Raw genomic sequence first — 19,473 nt, forward strand, 5'->3', positions numbered from 1 at the left:
CATTAACAAGGCAGGAAACAACAAATGTTGGAAAGGATGTGAGAAACCCTCTTATACTATCAGTGGGAATGCAAGGTAGTACAGCCACTTTGGAAAACAGTATGGAGGTTCTTCAAAAAGTTAAAAATAAGGCTACCCTATGACCCAGCAATGGTACTACTGGATATTTACCCCAAAGATACAGACATAGTAAAAAAGAAGGGGCATATGCACACCAATGTTCATAGCAGCAATGTCTACAATAACCAAACTGTGGAAGAAGTCAAGATGCCTTTCAACAGATGAGTGGATAAAGAACATATGGTCAATATATTCAATGGAATATTACTCAACCATCAGACAGGATGGATACCCAACATTTGCATTGACACAGATGGACTGGAGGAGATCATGCTAAGTGAAATAAGTCAAGCAGAGAAAGACAATTATGATATGATTTAAATCATATATGGGACATAAGGAATAGTATGGAGGACATTAAGGGAAGGAAGGGAAAACTGAAGGGAGAGAAATCAGAGAGGGAGATGATCCATGAGAGACCATGGACTCTGGGAAACAATATGAGGGTTTCAGAGGTGAGGGATTGTGGGGATGGGGTAGCCTGGTGATAAGTATTAAGGAGGTCACATATTGTAATGAGCACTGTGTGTTATACACAAACAATGAATTATGGAACACTACATCAAAAACTAGTGATTTCTAGTTTGGTGACTAATGTAACATAATGAAAAATGAAATAAAATAAAATAAATTCAGATTTTACTTCAGCTTAAAATAAAATCCAGAAATAAACCCACAATTCCATGGTCAATTAATCTTTGACAAAGCAAGAAAGAATATCCAATTGAAAAAAGACAAATGGAACAAATGGTGGTGGAAAAACTGGAAAGCAACATCCAGAAAATTAAAAGTGGACCACTTACTTACACCATACATAAAAATAAATTCAAAATAATTTAAAGACCTAAATGTGAGAACTGAAACAACAAAAGTCCTCAAGAACATAAGCATTAACTTCTTTGAGATAGCCATAACAACTTCTTCCTAGATTTGTCTCCTGATGCAATGGAAACAAAAGCAAAAATAAACTACTGGCACTATATAAAAATAAAAAGCTTCTACATAGCTAAAGGAACATCAGCAAAACTAAAAAGCAACCTACAGAATCAGAGAAGATATTTGCAAATGACATATCCAGTAAAGGGCCAGTATCCAAAATATATATCAAGAACATATAGAACCCAACACCCAAAAAACAAATAATCCAATTAAAAAATAGGCAGAAGTCATAAATAGACATTTGTCCAAAGAAGACATATACATGGACAACAGGCACATGAAAAAATGCTCATCGTCACTTATCATGAGGGATATGCATACAAACACCAGTCACACACACACACACACACACACACACACACACACACACTGGAATATAACCCCAGCAATTAAAAAAAAATAAAGTCTTACCATTTACAATGACATGGAGGGAGCTAGAGTATTATGCTAAATAAAAGAAGTCAGAAAAAGACAAGTACCATAAGATTTCATTTATATGTGAAATTTAAGAAATAAAACAAGCAATGGAAAAATATGAGATAGTCAAAGCAAGAAACACACTTAAATTTTTTATGAGAGAGTGAGAGTTGTAAGGAGGGAGGCAGAGGGTACAGAGGGAGAGAGGGAATCTCAAACAGGCTCCATGCTCAGTGCAGAGCCTAACATGGAGCTCAATCTTGGGATCCTGAGATCATGACCTGAGCCAAAATCAAGAGTCAAATGTTTAATTGACTGAGTCATCCAGGCACTCCAGAACAGACATTAATTATAGAGAACAATCCGATGGTTACCAGAGGGGAGGGGCCTGTGAGATGGTTTAAATAGATGATGAAAATTAGTACTTCACTTGTGATGAGCACATGGTGACGTATGGAAGTGTTGAATTACTATACTGTACACCTGAAACTATATAACTATATATATATATATATATATATATATATATATATAATTGTATATTAACTAACTGGAATATAACTGTATATTAACTAAGTGGAATTAAAATATATCTTAAAAGAATAAAAAGATAGCCATCGTAACTGTTTCTAGAACACACAAATGACGACTTATTGAGTTTTTTTCTTTAGAATAGATTGCTTGTTAACTCTCTTACTGAAGCAACAATTACAGTTATATTACCCAATTTATTTTCTTTCCTAACTTTCCAGTATTTAAGTGCATTGTGATCAGATAAACTCCTCAAATCCCCATTAATTGAGATAAAATTGGAATCACGGAAGATATAAGATGTATGATACTCAGTCTTTCTCACCTATTTTTTTTAATTTTTTAAATGATTTTATTTATTTATTTGACAGAGAGAGAGAGATCACAAGCAGGCAGAGAGAGAGGAAGGGAGGCGGGCTCCCCGCTGAGCAGAGAGCCCGATGTGGGGCTGGATCCCAGGACCCTGGGATCATGACCTGAGCCGAAAGCAGAGGCTTTAACCCACTGAGCCACCCAGGCGCCCCGAGTCTTTCTCACCTATTATTTTGTTTCAGGGATCATGTTTCTTTTGATATAATTTTCTTTTAAAAAATTGTTTTTCTTCTGCACTGATTAAAAGTCATCCAAATAGTTTGCTATCACATTTTCAGCATGGAATCTCTTGATGTTCCTACTTCCTTAGAGACAACGAAAACCCAACTGCATTGTTTTGCAACAGAAAATATAGACTATTGGACAGTAATTAACTTTCATATGAGTCTTATTAGAGCCCTGAACCTATTCTGAGTTTACAATTAATTGAAGTCTGGAGACAAATCCCCATGAGACACTTTTCATATCTCCCCCATTTTGTGTTACAGAAAGGTATAGAAGGGCTTAATCAAATATGGAAGATGATACTGTATCTTCACATGATGATCTCAGACCTAAACCGGATATGTAGCAGAAATGCAATTAATCCTTTCTCAGGGAATTTGAAATTTCAGAAATCACTCTTCTCAAGACATGTGTTGATTAAGTTAGTACAAAAGAGCCATAAAACATAAGGCAATGACAGCAGCTACTGGAAGTACACGAGGCAGTGGTAACTCTGGGGCTGAAGGCAGGGACAGGAGAATGTTTTTACCTATTAATAAAATAATTGCTTTTTATGCAGGTAGTTAACGCTGGTTACCTACCCAGCCTCCATACCAAAGAACCCTTTGAAAAGCAAGAGCAAAGAAACTTGGATCACATGAAAATGAAATCTGCTTCTCACAGTGAGTATTTAAACGAAAAGTGCGTTTTGATGGAGGAAGGATCGGTAGGAAAGGCCTCAGTCTCATTTTCTTCAGCCATTGCCAGATAAAAGACAGAGTAAAAACACATTGTGCCATTTTTGTCTGCCTCAGTTTCTCGATTAAACATAGGGTCCATACGGGCAGTCAATAGTTTGTTGGTTTTTTTTTTAATTATTTATTTATTTGAAAGAGGGAGAGAGAATGAGAATGAGTGAGCATGAGAGGGGGAAGGTCAGAGGGAGAAGCAGACACCTGCTGAGCAGGGAGCCTCATGCGGTACTCAATTCAGGGACTCCAGGATCATGACTGGAGCTGAAGACACTCAATCAACTGAGACACCCAGGCACCCAGCAGTCAATAGTTTAATGCATGCAAACTACTTTGGAATTTAGTAAGTCCTGCATGAGTGTGAACTACTATTCATATGATGATCATCGGTATTAGTATTTCACCCACTATACTGCCATTGCGTCCTCCTGCAGTGTATCTTTTGGGATTACTGCAGCCAAGCCTGTGGGGAGCACTAGTTGGATCCCAAATGACAAAGATAATGCTCCTTTCTTTGGATATTGATTTCAGAAAGAATTTAAGGGCATTTATAAGAACAGGATGAGTTTTAGATTGGAACAATCTGTGCGTACCCTTGTAATAGGATCTGTCTTTCGACATTTACACAAAAATCTGAGTGCTTCTTTGACTGTTAATCACTTAGTTTCAAACTTTATGTCATGGAGAAAGTTACAACCTTTGAGAAATTGACAGGAAATGTGACTTTCCCTAGAAGAAAATAAAAGAATGCCACTATTTTGAGCTAGGTCACACAAAATTAATATTGCTTTTTCTTTATTTCTTGAGTAAATCCTGGTAATCCATATTGTCCACTTAAAGACAGAACTAGTATTTTGATCAAAAAATATCTTGCAAGAATTTTTATAATATTCTGTTTGAGCATTTATTTAGTCAGAATCTCTGTATCTGGTTAAATGCATAGTTTTTGTTTTTGTTGTTGTTGAATCACTCTTTCAGTGTAATAAAGTGTGTGTCCAATGATTTTATCAATACATACTAATTGTAATTTTGAAGGCAAGAGCAGCCCTTGTAATTCAAGTAGGTTAATCTCTTCTTCTGCATATGAAATAACTAAATCCTAGAAGTATTCTCTGATTTCCAAGTCACAAAAATATGATAGAACTAAGGTTTTCCTAATGAAATCACATTCCTAAATCCATGAGACTGTAATATTATCATGGCATAATATATCATGTCTATAGGCCTAATTTGTTAATGTGGGAAATTATTAATTTACACTTAAAAGAAGCTTCCATGTAAGCACAGAGACTTAAAAAACTAGTCATCAATTAGATGCCACGCACAATGCTTGATGCTTTCTCATTCCTAGAACAGTGTTTATGTCTATTTCCTATTCCAGTCTACAATTCATTGAGTCTACTATGGTAATAAAACTCCCCATGTATTATACTGGTAGACATAATGTCATATTTTATAAATGATATTGAGGGCCATGAAACATTATTTTCAAGGATTTCCTCCCATTATTTCATTCCCCAAAGAACTAATACCTGTAGGGGAAGCATTTATGTCAAAAAAGACAAGAAGCTAGAAAAGTATCACAAAGCACAGTACCCAAGAGAAGCAGCCCAGGATCTCAGAAGTGCACAGTCTCTGGTAACTTAAGAAAACAAATTACCCCAGGACTAAAGTTCTCTCACAAGCTTATAATAACTCTACCTTGAGTGCCACTGAGAACTCTGCTCTCTTTCCATTGACAGATGAACACAGACAATGTTTTTTTTTATTATCTCAAATAACAAAATGCATAAGAATGTGTGATTTGATATAACAAAATATTTCAAGTATATTATTGGTAATAAAAGTAAAACTTACCATTGATACTGCTTTTAAAAAGAAGAAACATTGCAGGTGTATGATCAGGGTTCACAGAGGAAATCAATTCATTGATCCAGAAATTGAATATTTATGAGACATTTCTCATCAAGTAAATGAGGATACATATCGTCACTTGTCATTCATGTCATCACAACTTTTACAAAGATGGGATATTCTAATTTATTTGCAGGACTTTAATCAATACCCTAAAAGTATTCTGAAGAAATTGTTATCTATGGGAAATGAACAAATACTGAAAGATTAACAAAGGGATATGACTGCTGGGGTTTTTTTTTTTTCTTTTTAGGTTGTTAAGTGAATAAAGACATTATTCAAATGAAAAACTGAAGTTTAAAATTAAGAAAAGTGAGAGTTAAGTAAAATAGAATAAACAGACTATCTCATTTAGCTGGCAATTAAAATTTCTTTAGAAAATCTGTAAGATAACCTCAAAGGAAGCTTAGATCCTTTGGTGTGGATGTGGGTAGAACAGGACATTCAGGAAAGCAATATGAAAGACACAAGAATGTTAACAGTACATTTAAAAAATTAAATACAGGGGGAAGATAATGGTCAATTCACTAATTATTACAAGTCAAAGGGGCTTAACATTCATTTGACCAGGTCAGACCAACTGTAGACTATGACATTGCTAATTTCTAAGTAGAGGTGTTTTGATGGAATTTTTTTCAGCTACTTTTTTATGAGAATGTATTGTTTTAAAGACCTAGCTATAAGTGTACAGAGAAGTGAATGCTGACTGAAAGATTAAATTGTTTTAACAAAACACTATATCCTCTGTTACATTATTTTTCTTTTACAAATTTTCAGTTTTAATAAAGCATTTAAATGAAACATGGAGCAGAAGAATGAAAATTCAACTGACTTTATCCTCCTGGGGCTCTTTCCCTGCTTCAGATATCCCTACCTCCTCATCCTCCTCTTTCTTTTCATCTACATTATTGCCTTTATGGGAAACTCCATACTAATCTTCCTCATCTGGCTGGACTCTCACCTCCACACACCCATGTACTTCCTACTCAGTCAGGTTTCCTTCATTGACTTGGCTTATATCTCCAGCACAGTCCCCAAAATGGTTACCAACTATTACACACTGAAAAAGAGCATTTCCTATTTTTCTTGTGCCACTCAGCTCTTTTTCTTCCTCACCCTTGGTCTTGCCGAGTGCATCCTGCTGACCCTAATGGCCTATGATAGCTATGTGGCGGTCTGTAACCCCCTGAGATACACAATTCTCATGAACCCCAAGGTTTTTCTAAAGATGGCTGCTGCAGCCTGGAGTGGGGGAGCCCTTACAGCACTTGTACACACCATCTACCCAATGAATTTCCCGATCTGTGGTTCCTGGGAAATTAATCATTACTTATGTGAGATGCCTGCCATTCTGAGGATGTCTTGTGTGGACATATCAGCTTATGAGATGGTAAAATTTTGTATCAACAGTTGTGTTTCTCCGGATCCCATTTTTTCTTATTCTGGTCTCCTACACTCTCATCTTCCTTAGTGTTCTGAGGATGAATTCTCGGAAGGGCAGTAACAAAGCCCTGGCCACCTGCTTCTCCCACCTGACAGTGGTGAGTCTCTACTTTGGTCAAGCCATCTTCATTTATATGACACCCACTTCTTCTCACACACCTGAACAAGACCAGATTGCAGCTGTGCTTGGCACCATCATTACCCCCATGCTCAATCCACTCATCTACAGCTTGAGGAACAAAGAAGTGGTGGGGGCTCTGAGGAAGTGCATGGAAAGATGTGGCAATTGAGAAAAATGCCATGTTTCCACAGTATCACTGCTCACGGTTCCATACGCAACACAAAAAGTAGCCATCATCAATGGGTTGTCATGTTGGAAATGTAACATCATAAAAAAATCAGGAAAGCATTAGGACTCAGGCATATTTGTATGTGTTTGTTGGGATATAGTTGTTCTTAGTCCCATAGTCAAGGCGTCCTTTGAGTACAACCTTTATGTGTTCCCCTTTGGGAAATTACATGGATTACATGGATTTTGGCAATAAAACCGTACAGAGATAATCTCCATCTCTTTGAGCAGCTTCAGTGTATCAGGACATGTAGTCTAAAACAAATTGTCATCCTAGAAATAACTTTTATTGATATTTCTTATTTTAAAAACCATCATCTTTGTGTTTCCTTTCATTCATCTATCTACCCTTAATATGCTTAACCAAAATCCACTCATCAAAAGATCAAGATCACCTGTTCCATAAAATCTTTGTATATAACCTTTTCCTTCAACACTCTCTGATTGGTACTCATGTATTTTCTTTTATTTTATTACATATAATTAGGCAGTTATATTATTTTGCCTTCTAAATTAAAGAATTAAAATATCCATATGTGAGGAGAAACAATGAGGTAAATTACCTAAAAAAATTGAAGTGAATTTTAATAGATTGTATAGGAATTATTTTTTTCTCTTACTAATTTTTACCATTTTTAAAATTTTTTGTTGTACATTAACATTAATCATTTTCAAGCTAATTAAATATCTCTACTTTATAGATTTATAATCCTATTTGGTGTGGCTTCCAAGTCTATAGTTTAAAATAATTAGTTCATTGAATTTTCATTTTGTGGTCTTCTTTCAAGTAAAGAAAGCAATAATAAAACATAAAATTATGAAATCACACTTCACTTTTGTAGACTACCATTCAACATTCTTATTTTTTTTTCTTTTTTTTTTTTAATTTTTTTTTATTTTAATAAACATATAATGTATTTTTATCCCCAGGGGTACAGGTCTGTGAATCGTCTGGTTTACACATTTCACAGCACTCATCATAGCACATACCCTCCCCAATGTCCATTTCGCCACCACCCTCTCCCATCCCCCTTCCCCCCCGCAACCCTCAGTCTGTTTCTTGAGATTGAGTCTTTTATGGTTTGTCTCCCTCCCAATCCCATCTTTTCATTTTTTCTTTTCCTACCTCCCCCCAAACCCCCCCACCTTGCATCTCCACTTCCTCATATCAAAGAGATCATATGATAGTTATATTTCTCCGATTGACTTATTTCGCTAAGCATGATACCCTCTAGTTCCATCCACGTCGTCGCAAATGGCAAGATTTCATGTCTTTTGATGGCTGCATAGTATTCCATTGTGTATATATACCACATCTTCTTTATCCATTCATCTGTTGATGGACATCTAGGCTCTTTCCACAGTTTGGCTATTGTGGACATTGCTGCTATAAACATTCGGGTGCACGTGCCCCTTCGGAGCACCACGTTTGTATCTTTAGGATATATACCCAGGAGTGCAATTGCTGGGTCGTAGGGTAGCTCTATTTTCAGTTTTTTGAGGAACCTCCACACTGTTTTCCAGAGTGGTTGCACCAGCTTGCATTCCCACCAACAGTGTAGGAGGGTTCCCCTCTCTCCGCATCCTCGCCAGCATCTGTCATTTCTTGACTTGTTAATTTTAGCCATTCTGACTGGTGTGAGGTGGTATCTCATTGTGGTTTTGATTTGTATTTCCCTGATGCCGAGTGATGTGGAGCATTTTTTCATGTGTCTGTTGGCCATCTGGATGTCTTCCTTGCAGAAATGTCTGTTCATGTCCTCTGCCCATTTCTTGACTGGATTATTTGTTCTTTGGGTATTAAGTTTGATAAGCTCTTTATAGATTTTGGATACGAGCCCTTTATCTGATATGTCGTTTGCAAATATCTTCTCCCATTCTGTCAATTGTCTTTTGGTTTTGTTAACTGTTTCCTTTGCTGTGCAAAAGCTTTTGATCTTGATGAAATCCCAATAGTTCATTTTTGCCCTTGCTTCTGTTGCCTTTGGCGATGTTCCTAGGAAGAAGTTGCTGCGGTGGAGGTCAAAGAGGTTGCTGCCTGCATTGTCCTCAAGGATTTTGATAGATTCCTTTCGCACATTGAGGTCCTTCATCCACTTTGAGTCTATCTTCGTGTGTGGTGTAAGGAAATAGTCCAATTTCATTTTTCTGCATGTGGCTGTCCAATTTTCCCAGCACCATTTGTTGAAGAGGCTGTCTTTTTTCCATTGGATATTCTTTCCTGCTTTGTCGAAGATTAGTTGACCATAGAGTTGAGGGTCTATCTCTGGGCTCTCTATTCTGTTCCATTGGTCTATATGTCTGTTTTTGTGCCAGTACCATACTGTCTTGATGATGACAGCTTTGTAATAGAGCTTGAAGTCTGGAATTGTGATACCACCGACTTTGGCTTTCTTTTTCAATATTCCTTTGGCTATTCGAGGTCTTTTCTGGTTCCATATAAATTTTAGGATTATTTGTTCTATTTCTTTAAAAAAAATGGATGGGATTTTGATAGGGATTGCATTAAATGTGTAGATTGCTTTAGGTAAAATAGACATTTTCACAATATTTGTTCTTCCAATCCATGAGCATGGAATATTTTTCCATTTCTTTGTGTCTTCCTCAATTTCTTTCATGAGTACTTTATAGTTTTCTGAGTATAGATTCTTTACCTCTTTGGTTAGAATTATTCCTAGGTATCTTATGGTTTTGGGTACGATTGTAAATGGGACTGACTCCTCAATTTCTCTTTCTTCTGTCTTGTTGTTAGTGTAAAGAAATGCGACTGATTTCTGTGCATTGACTTTATATCCTGACACTTTACTGAATTCCTGTATAAGTTCTAGCAGTTTTGGAGTGGAGCCTTTTGGGTTTTCCACATGTAGTATCATATCATCTGCAAAGAGTGATAGTTTGACTTCTTCTTTGCCGATTTGGATGCCTTTAATTTCTTTTTGTTGTCTGATTGCTGAGGCTAGGACTTCTAGTACTATATTGAACAGCAGTGGTGATAACGGACATCCCTGCCGTGTTCCTGACCTTAGCGGAAAAGCTTTCAGTTTTTCTCCATTGAGAATGATATTTGCGGTGGGTTTTTCATAGATGGCTTTGATAATGTTGAGGTATGTGCCTTCTATCCCTACACTTTGAAGAGTTTTAATCAGGAAGGGATGCTGCACTTTGTCAAACGCTTTTTCAGCATCTATTGAGAGTATCATATGGTTCTTACTCTTTCTTTTATTAATGTATTGTATCACATTGATGGATTTGCGGATGTTGAACCAACCTTGCAGCCCTGGAATAAATCCCACTTGGTCGTGGTGAATAATCCTTTTAATGTACTGTTGGATCCTATTGGCCAGAATTTTGGTGAGAATTTTCGCATCTGTGTTCATCAAGGATATTGGTCTGTAATTCTCTTTTTTGGTGGGATCCTTGTCTGGTTTTGGGATCAAGGTGATGCTGGCCTCATAGAATGAGTTTGGAAGTTTTCCTTCCATTTCTATTTTTTGGAACAGTTTCAGGAGAATAGGAATTAATTCTTCTTTAAATGTTTGGTAGAATTCCCCTGGGAAGCCGTCTGGTCCTGGACTTTTGTTTGTTTGGAGATTTTTGATGACTGTTTCAATCTCCTTACTGGTTATGGGTCTGTTCAGGTTATCTATTTCTTCCTGGTTCAGTTGTGGTAGTTTATACATCTCTAGAAATGTATCCATTTCTTCCAGGTTGTCAAATTTGTTGCCATAGAGTTGCTCGTAGTATGTTCTTATAATTGTTTGTATTTCTTTGGTGTTGGTTGTGATCTCTCCTCTTTCATTCATGATTTTATTTATTTGCGTCCTTTCTCTTTTCTTTTTGATAAGTCTGGCCAGGGGCTTATCAATCTTATTAATTCTTTCAAAGAACCAGCTCCTAGTTTTGTTGATTTGTTCTATTGTTTTTTTAGTTTCTATTTCATTGATTTCTGCTCTGATCTTTATGATTTCTCTTCTCCTGCTGGGTTTAGGCTTTCTTTGTTGTTCTCTCTCCAGCTCCTTTAGGTGTAGGGTTAGGTTGTGTATTTGAGACCTTTCTTGTTTCTTGAGAAAGGCTTGCACTGCTATATATTTTCCTCTCAGGACTGCCTTTGTTGTGTCCCACAGATTTTGAACTGTTGTGTTTTCATTATCATTTGTTTCCATGAATTTTTTCAATTCTTCTTTAATTTCCTGGTTGACCCATTCATTTTTTAGAAGGATGCTGTTTAGTCTCCATGTATTTGCGTTCTTTCCAAATTTCCTCTTGTGATTGAGTTCGAGCTTCAGAGCATTGTGGTCTGAAAATATGCAGGGAATGATCTCGATCTTTTGGTACCGATTGAGACCTGATTTATGACCCAGGATGTGGTCTATTCTGGAGAATGTTCCATGTGCACTAGAGAAGAATGTATATTCTGTTGCTTTGGGATGGAATGTTCTGAATATATCTGTGATGTCCATCTGGTCCAGTGTGTCATTTAAGGCCTTTATTTCCTTGTTGATCTTTTGCTTAGATGATCTGTCCATTTCAGTGAGGGGAGTGTTAAAGTCCCCTGCTATTATTGTATTACTGTCGATGTATTTCTTTGATTTTGTTATTAATTGGTTTATATAGTTGGCTGCTCCCATGTTAGGGGCATAGATATTTAAGATTGTTAGATCTTCTTGTTGGACAGACCCTTTGAGTATGATATAGTGTCCTTCCTCATCTCTTATTATAGTCTTTGGCTTAAAATCTAATTGATCTGATATAAGGATTGCCACCCCAGCTTTCTTCTGATGTCCATTAGCATGGTACATTGTTTTCCACCCCCTCACTTTAAATCTGGAGGTGTCTTCGGGTCTAAAATGAGTTTCTTGTAGGCAGCATATGGATGGGTTTTGTTTTTTTATCCATTCTGATACCCTGTGTCTTTTGGTTGGGGCATTTAGCCCATTAACATTCAGGGTAACTATTGAGAGATATGAATTTAGTGCCATTGTATTGCCTGTAAGATGATTGTTACTGTATATTGTTTCTGTTTCTTTCTGATCTACTACTTTTAGGGTCTCTCTTTGCTTAGAGGACCCCTTTCAATATTTCCTGTAGAGCTGGTTTGGTGTTTGCAAATTCTTTCAGCTTTTGTTTGTCCTGGAAGCTCTTTATCTCTCCTTCTATTTTCAATGATAGCCTAGCCGGATATAGTATTCTTGGCTGCATGTTTTTCTCGTTTAGTGCTCTGAATATATCATGCCAGTTCTTTCTGGCCTGCCAGGTCTCTGTGGATAGGTCCGCTGCCAATCTAATGTTTTTACCCTTGTATGTTACAGACTTCTTTTCCCGGGCTGCTTTCAGGATTTTCTCTTTGTCGCTAAGACTTGTAAATTTTACTATCAGGTGACGAGGTGTGGACCTATTTTTATTGATTTTGAGGGGCGTTCTTAGCATCTCCTGGATTTTGATGTTTGTTCCCTTTGCCATATTAGGGAAATTCTCTCCAATAATTGTCTCCAATATACCTTCTGCTCCCCTCTCTCTTTCTTCTTCTTCTGGAATCCCAATTATTCTAATGTTGTGTCGTCTTATGGTGTCACTTATCTCTCGAATCCTCTCCTCGTGTTCCAGTAGTTGTTTGTCTCTCTTTTGCTCAGCTTCTTTATTCTCTGTCATTTGGTCTTCTATGTCACTAATTCTTTCTTCTGCCTCATTTATCCTGGCAGTGAGAGCTTCCATTTTTGATTGCACCTCATGAATAGCTTTTTTGATTTCAACTTGGTTAGATTTTAGTTCTTTTATTTCTCCAGAAAGGGCTTTTATCTCTCCGGAGAGGGTTTCTCTAATATCTTCTATGCCTTTTTTGAGCCCGGCTAGAACCTTGAGAATTGTCATTCTGAACTCTAGATCTGTCATGCTACCTATGTCTGTATCGATTAGGTCTCCAGCCTTCGGTACGGCCTCTTGTTCTTTTTTTTGAGGTGAGTTTTTCCGCCTTGTCATTTTGTCCAGGTAGGATTTGCTTTCTCCTGCTGTGGAATTCCGCTGTTCTTGGTGACTGAAGTTGGTTTTGGATGGTTTCTTGTTGATCTTCTGGGGGAGGGGCCTGTTGTAGTGATTCTCAAGTGTCTTTGCCGCAGGCGGAATTGCACCGCCCTTGCCAGGGGCCGGGCTAAGTCATCCGCTCGGGTTCGCTTTCGGGAGCTTTTGTTCCCTGAGCGCTTTCCGTAGAGTTCCGGAGGACGGGAATGAAGATGGCGGCCTCCCAATCTCTCGGCCCAGAGGAGCCGAGAGCTTGGGGTTCCGCTCCTCAGTGCGCTCTCAGAGCAAAGCGCCCAATAGCCCCGCCTCCCTGGCTTGCGGTCGCGCCTCGAGGAAAGCAGTCAATTGTTGGAGCTGGAGAAAAGCGCCGGGTCGCTTTTGTCTCCGTGGCCTCCGGCCGCGCTCCGAGCCCACCCAGCCTGCGACCGGCACAAGGTAACCCCGGGCTTAGAGCTCACTCCTCGGCTTTGTCGCTATAGCCGGCTTCCCCGCTCTAATACCTGCGAGCTCTGCAGCACTCAGACACCCCCAGTCCTTCTGTGACCCCGCGGGTCCTGGGGTTATGCTGACCCCGCCTGGGTTTCCCCCCAGTTTAGCCTCTGGAGCGATGTCTCCCAGTGGAGCCGACTTTTAAAAGTCCCGATTTTGTGCTCCGTCGCTCCGCCGCTTGCCGGGTGCCGGCCCCTCCCCCCGGGGTCTATCTTCCCGTCGCTTTGGATTCACTTCTCCGCAGGTCCTACCTTTCAGAAAGTGATCGATTTTCTGTTTCTAGAATTGTTGCTCTTCTTCTCTTCAATTTCCTGTTGGATTTGTAGGTGTTCACAATGGTTAGATAAGCTATCTAGCTGATCTCCTGCTACCCGATGTCGTCTCAGCCTGCTACTTCTCCGCCATCTTGACTCGATACTCCAACATTCTTATTTTTGATGTTATAATTGTCATTAAATTCATGTATTCCTGAAAATATTCATTTTCTTAAAAATTTAAAAATATATGGTATTTCATCTATAAATATCAAAAAGAGTGAAAATCAGTTTACCAAATCTTAAAAATTCACCATTGCTGAGATATGATTTTTCAAAAAATAAACAAAAAGAGAGAAATGAAAAGCAAAAACTCCCTGTTTATCCCATTCCTTTCCCTATTCCCCAGCACTCATCACGTTCTGGGATTCATATACATCATGACTAAAGTTGTATATATGTTGCAAAAATGATGTCTAATGACAAATAGTCATATTCCAGATTACATGCACAAGGTGAGGTGAAATTTACTGTGTTAATAGTTTAATTTTAACTGTTTTAGGTAACAGATATTGCACTTATAAGTAATTGTGAAATATATTAGTTTAATATTCAAAAATATTAACTTAGAATATCATGGTGTTCATACTGTTTTACCTTTAGTTCTAATAAACCTAAAGGCAGCTTATTATCTCCATCCATACAAAACACTTTATAGAAGTCTACATATTACCTTAAAAACATCCAAAGAACTTTTAATTTCTGATACTATAGCTCAAAAATTTAGAATATCAATTTAATTTCTTTTTATAAAAATCTCATTTTCTGATGAAATTCTCCTTCATTTTACCTTTTTTCTATCCATTTCTCTATGTAAACTTATTAAACATTAGAATATTTTTAAGCTCTTTTAATTTTATTTTGGTTTAATTCCACTATAGAAAATATATAGTGTTATATTAGTTTCAGGTGTAAAGGATAGTGATTCAAAAATTCTACATATGACTAAATGCTCATCAGGATAAAGACATTCTTTTTTTTCAAGTTTTTATTTAAATTCTAATTAGTTAACCTACAGTGTAATATCAGTTTCATGCATACAAAATAGTGATTCAACACTTCCATACACCACCCAGTGCTCATCACAACAAAGTGCACCCCTTAATCCCTACCATTATTTCACCCATCCCCACCCACCTTCCTTCTGGAAACCATAAGTTTGTTCTCTATACTTAAGTGTCTCTTTCTTGATTTGCCTATCTCTCTTTTATTTCTCTTGTCTCATTCATCTTGTTTTTTTAAATTGCATATGTGAATGAAATCACATGGTGTTTGTTTTTCTCTGATTTATTTCACTTAACATAGTACTCTCTAGCTTCAACCATGTCATTCCAATTGGCAATATTTCATTACTTATTATGGCTGAGTAATATTCCATTATATATATGTAAAATATATAAATATATATAATATATACATGTATAAAATATATAAATTATATATAATATTATATATAATATATACAAAAAATATTTTTTAAAAACTTATAAAACTCACCATCCAAAAACAATCTGATTAAAAATGGGAGAAGCGGGGTGCCTGGGTGGCTCAGTGGGTTAAAGCCTCTGCCTTTGCCTCAGGTCATGATCCCAGGGTCCTGGGATCGAGCCCCACATCAGGCTCTCTGCTCAGCAGGGAGCCTGCTTCCCCCCCTCTCTCTGCCTGCCTCTCTGCCTACTTGTGATCTCTGTCTGTCAAATAAATAAATAAAATGTTTAAAAAAATAAAAAATAAATAAAAATGGGAGAAGTCATGAACAGACATGCAGTCTTTTCTACCATAACCAAATTATGGAAACAGCCCAAGTGTCTATTGACTGATGAATACATAAAGAAATTATATATATATATATATATATATATATACACACATATATATTCAACTTAATATATATATATGATATATATATAATTATTACTTAGACATAAAATAATGAAATCTTGCCATTTGCAATGACAAATGGAGCTAGAGGATTATGCCAAACAATATAAGTCAGTCAGAGAAAGAGAAACACCATATGATTTCACTCAATGTGGAAATTAAGAAACAAAACAAACGAGCAAGGGAAATAAAAGAGAGAGAGAGGAAAACCAGGAAAGAGACTCTTAGATATAGAGAAGAGACTGACGGCTTCCAGAAAGGAGGGGGGTGAGGAAATGGATGAAATAGGTGGTGGGGATTAAAGAATGCACTTGTTATTATGAACACTGGGTGGTGTATGGAAGTTTTGCATCATTATTTTCTTTTATTTATTTATTTATTTTTTAATCACTATTTTCTATACCAGAAACTGATACTACACTGTATGTTAACTAACTGGAATTGAAATGAAAATTTGAAAAAATGTTCCAGAAAAATGTTACAGAAAAAAAAAATGTTGCAGAAAAAGAACTCTGTATCTTTATCTTCTGTGCTGCTTAAGACCAAAGTTTAAACAGACATGGGAACTAAAAGACAGCTTTGAGTAAATGTTAAGTTACAAAATGTCATATTCAGAATGAATTTAACTCCACCATTTTTATACATTGTGATTTACTTCTCTTTAAAGAAAAAAAAAGGGTACTTCAGTAAATATTTATTAAGGCAGTATAAACCTTGAGGATTACAATAACTACTTGGACATAATGAAAGATGTTTTGTGGAAAATAATATTAGTTCAAACAATGTGTGTCTTTTATGTATAAATGTACACAATATCGTTCTTCATTCCCTTTCTCTCCAAAAAACTATAAACATTCATATTTTTATTTTAAATTTTTACTTATGACTTATTGTTTTCCTTTTATGATAATATACTGTAATGTTATGAAGAAATTAAAATGTTTTGACTGTTTTTTTTATTTCTTTTCAGTGTTCCAGAATTCATTGTTTATGCACCACACCCAGTGCTCCATGCAATATGTGCCCTCCATAATACCCACCCCCAGGCTCACCCAACCCCTCACCAACTTCCCTCCAAAACCCTCAGTTTGTTTCTCAGACTCCACAGTCTCTCATGGTCCAACTCCCCCTCTAATTTCCCCAACTCTTCTCTCCATCTCCCCATGTCCTCCGTGTTATTCCTTATGCTCCACAAATAAGTGAAACCATATAATACTTGACTTTCTCTGCTTGCCTTATTTCACTCAGCATAATCTCTTCCAGTCCCATCCATGCTGCTACAAAAGGTGGGTATTCATCCTTTCTGATGGAGGCATAATACTCCATAGTTATATGGACCACATCTTCCTTATCCATTCGTCCGTTGAAGGGCATCTTGGTTCTTTCCACAGTTTGGCAACTGTGGCCATTGCTGCTATGAACATTGGGGTACAGATGGCCTTTCGTTTCACTACATCTCTATCTTTAGGGTAAATACCCAGTAGTGCAATTGCAGTGTCATAGGGAAGCTCTGTTTTTATTTTTTTTATTTTTTTAATTTTAATAAACATATAATGTATTTTTATCCCCAGGGGTACAGGTCTGTGAATCACCAGGTTTACACATTTCACAGCACTCATCATAGCACATACCCTCCCCAATGTCCATTTCCCCACCACCCTCTCCCGTACCCCCTCCCCCCAGCAACCCTCAGTCTGTTTTTTGAGATTGAGTCTTTTATGGTTTGTCTCCCTCCCAATCCCATCTTTTCATTGTTTCTTTTCCTACCTCCCCCCAAACCCCCCCCCGCCTTGCATCTCCACTTCCTCATATCAAAGACATCATATGATAGTTGTCTTTCTCTGATTGACTTATTTCGCTAAGCATGATACCCTCTAGTTCCATCCACGTCATTGCAAATGGCAAGATTTCATGTCTTTTGATGGCTGCATAGTATTCCATTGTGTATATATACCACATCTTCTTTATCCATTCATCTGTTGATGGACATCTAGGCTCTTTCCACAGTTTGGCTATTGTGGACATTGCTGCTATAAACATTCAGGTGCACGTGCCCCTTCGGAGCACCACGTTTGTATCTTCAGGATATATACCCACTAGTGCAATTGCTGGGTCATAGGGTAGGTCTATTTTCAGTTTTTTGAGGAACCTCCACACTGTTTTCCAGAGTGGTTGCACCACCTTGCATTCCCACCAGCAGTGTAGGAGGGTTCCCCTCTCTCCGCATCCTCGCCAGCATCTGTCATTTCTTGACTTGTTAATTTCAGCCATTCGGATTGGTGTGAGGTGGTATCTCATTGTGGTTTTGATTTGTATTTCCCTGATGCCGAGTGATGTGGAGCATTTTTTCATGTGTCTGTTGGCCATCTGGATGTCTTCTTTGCAGAAATGTCTGTTCATGTCCTCTGCCCATTTCTTGACTGGATTATTTGTTCTTTGGGTATTGAGTTTGATAGGCTCTTTATAGATTTTGGATACTAGCTCTTTATCTGATATGTCGTTTACAAATATCTTCTCCCATTCTGTCAGTTGCCTTTTGGTTTTGTTAACTGTTTCCTTTGCTGTGCAAAAGCTTTTGATCTTGATGAAATCCCAATAGTTCATTTTTGCCCTTGCTTCTGTTGTCTTTGGTGATGTTCCTAGGAAGAAGTTGCTGCGGTTCAGCTCAAAGAGGTTGCTGCCTGTGTTCTCCCCAAGGATTTTGATGGATTCCTTTCTCACACTGAGGTCCTTCATCCATTTTGAGTCTATTTTCGTGTGTGGTATAAGGAAATAGTCCAATTTCATTTTTCTGCATGTGGCTGTCCAATTTTCCCAGCACCATTTGTTGAAGAGCTTGTCTTTTTTCCATTGGATATTCTTTCCTGCTTTGTCAAAGATAGGTTGACCATAGAGTTGAGGGTCTATTTCTGGGCTCTCTATTCTGTTCCATTGGTCTATATGTCTGTTTTTGTGCCAGTACCATACTGTCTTGATGATGACAGCTTCGTAATAGAGCTTGAAGTCTGGAAATGTGATGCCACTGACTCTGGCTTTCTTTTTCAATATTCTTTTGACTATTCAAGGTCTTTTCTGGTTCCATATAAATTTTAGGATTATTTGTTCTATTTCTTTTAAAAAAATGGATGGGATTTTGATAGGGATTGCATTAAATGTGTAGATTGCTTTAGGTAGAATAGACATTTTCACAATATTTGTTCTTCCAATCCATGAGCATGGAATATTTTTCCATTTCTTTGTGTCTTGCTCAATTTCTTTCATGAGGACTTCATAGTTTTCTGAGTATAGATACTTTGCCTCTTTGGTTAGATATATTCCTAGGTATCTTATGGTTTTGGGTGCGATTGTAAATGGGACTGACTCCTCAATTTCTCTTTCTTCTGTCTTGTTGTTGGTATAAAGAAATGCGACTGATTTCTGTGCACTGACTTTATATCCTGACACTTTACTGAATTCCTGTACAAGTTCTAGCAGTTTTGGAGTGGAGCCTTTTGGGTTTTCCACATGTAGTATCATATCATCTGCAAAGAGTGATAGTTTGACTTCTTCTTTGCCGATTTGGATGCCTTTAATTTCTTTTTGTTGTCTGATTGCTGAGGCTAGGACTTCTAGTACTATGTTGAACAGCAGTGGTGATAACGGACATCTCTGCCATGTTCCTGACCTTAGCAGAAAAGCTTTTAGTTTTTCTCCATTGAGAATGATACTTGTGGTGGGTTGTTCATAGATGGCT

General features: G+C 37.4%; 1 protein-coding gene across 1 annotated transcript; it reads left to right on the forward strand.

The window, feature by feature from the left end:
* Nucleotides 1-6,051: 6,051 nt before the first annotated feature.
* Nucleotides 6,052-6,982, forward strand: LOC308342705 (olfactory receptor 2T27-like; the record flags this gene model as incomplete). Its single annotated transcript, XM_080803269.1, is given in 2 exon segments — nt 6,052-6,645; nt 6,647-6,982. Coding segments are annotated over 2 exon segments (930 nt in total).
* Nucleotides 6,983-19,473: the final 12,491 nt, after the last annotated feature.

This window comes from Martes martes, assembly GCF_963455335.1.
Source record: "Martes martes genome assembly, chromosome: 5".
NCBI classification, from domain to species: domain Eukaryota; kingdom Metazoa; phylum Chordata; class Mammalia; order Carnivora; family Mustelidae; genus Martes; species Martes martes.